The 1,687-nt window shown below is 57.7% G+C and overlaps 1 protein-coding gene across 1 annotated transcript; it reads left to right on the top strand.

Moving 5' to 3' along the window:
- Positions 1-892: 892 nt before the first annotated feature.
- On the top strand, positions 893-1,637 carry LOC104167697 (potassium/sodium hyperpolarization-activated cyclic nucleotide-gated channel 3-like; the record flags this gene model as incomplete). The annotated part of the gene is made up of 2 exons (XM_009708021.1): positions 893-1,322; positions 1,476-1,637. Coding segments are annotated over 2 exons (592 nt in total), but the record flags the coding sequence as incomplete, so codon positions are not given.
- Positions 1,638-1,687: the final 50 nt, after the last annotated feature.

Genomic DNA, 1,687 nt, shown 5'->3' with positions numbered 1-1,687 from the left:
GAAAGGCAGTGCGTGCGTTTCTGTGAAGAATGAAAACACCCCAGCCCCATTTCCATGTGAATGGGGATGCTGAATTTCGTGGCGTAACCAAACACTAATCAACTGCTGGCTGGTGTCTCCTGGCTTTTCCTCCAAAGCCTCTAAGCTTATCCCCTCTCGGAGAAAGGAGGTGGATTAGGGGGTCCTGCAGGCCCAGGGCTGCGTAGCTCCTGCCCAGCACTCGCGAGCAGCCCCTTGGGGCTTAGATCCGTTCCTCCCACCTTCCCCGTGGTGATGGCACCTGTCGGTCCTTGCTTGGCTGCTGCCTGGCTCACCCGTGCTACGATTCTGACAGCCTCCCTAGCCCCCGAGTCTCTCGCCCGCCCCAGGGGCTCGGCACTCGGTTTGCATAAGCAGCAAAGCTTATTCTAAGTCCTGCTAAGCCAGCCCGGGTGGTGGCGGGGAGCCAGCGGATGACAGGGAGCTCCAAGGAGCAAAGCCCACATCCCCCCTGAGTTTTCCACGGTGCAGATGTCAAGTTTGGGGCGTGGGCATACGTGTGCATGCACTGTCATGCCACGAGGAGAGGGAGGAGTGACGGCCAAGCCCCTTGAGCTACAGCCCTCCGTTCCTACACCCACAGGGTGTTGTTTGCTCCCCCAGACCCTTGGCCCTGCTCTGCCTCAAAAGCCAGTGCAGAATTGCTCCTCTCCGCACACACATACTTGCGTGTGTCCCAGCCAAGCAGCAGGGTCTTAGTCATGTGTGTGGGCAGGCACATGTGCGTGTGTCCTGTCTCCACAGCGTGTTGGACTCTCTAACTTTGAACGTGGGTTTGCTTTCTAACCAGCTGTATCATGCCTCTCCCCACTTCTCCCTGCCCCGCTCCATCCCCTGCACTCCCTCCCTGCAGGTTTTACTGGGACCTTATCATGCTGCTCCTGATGGTGGGGAATTTGATCATCCTGCCTGTGGGCATCACCTTCTTCAAGGATGAGAACACCCCTCCTTGGATCGTTTTCAACGTGCTTTCGGACACTTTCTTCTTGGCTGACCTGGTGCTGAACTTCCGGACAGGCATTGTGGTGGAGGACAACACGGAGATCATCCTTGACCCTCACACCATCAAAATGAAGTACTTGAAGAGCTGGTTCCTGGTTGACTTCATCTCCTCCATCCCAGTTGACTACATCTTCCTCATTGTTGACCTGGAGACCCAGGTGGATTCTGATGTCTACAAGACAGCCCGGGCCTTGCGTATCGTCCGCTTCACCAAGATCCTCAGCCTGCTGCGCTTGCTGCGCCTCTCGCGCCTCATCCGCTACATCCACCAGTGGGAGGAGGTGAGAACCCCTTGGGGGTCCACGGCCTCTGGTCAGAGTCTCGGTCCAGGTCAGGGATCCCTGGCTGTGGGGTACGGCTGGCTGAAGGATGGGGGTTCAGAGGGTGGTTGTGGGAGAAGATTCTCTGTAACTCCACTCCTGCCTCTTCCCCAGATCTTCCACATGACATACGACCTGGCCAGTGCTGTGGTGAGGATCTTCAACCTCATCGGCATGATGCTGCTGCTGTGTCACTGGGATGGCTGCCTCCAGTTCCTGGTGCCCATGCTGCAAGACTTCCCCGAGGACTGCTGGGTCTCCATCAACCGCATGGTGGTGAGTGCCCCAGGCAGGGGCGATACTGGCCCTGAATCTAAACGGGGTGG

The sequence above is a fragment of the Cariama cristata genome, unplaced genomic scaffold (assembly GCF_000690535.1).
Source record: "Cariama cristata isolate BGI_N322 unplaced genomic scaffold, ASM69053v1 scaffold26659, whole genome shotgun sequence".
NCBI lineage: Eukaryota > Metazoa > Chordata > Aves > Cariamiformes > Cariamidae > Cariama > Cariama cristata.
Note: the sequence above shows the minus strand (reverse complement) of the source record. Positions and strands in the feature narration are given on the sequence as shown.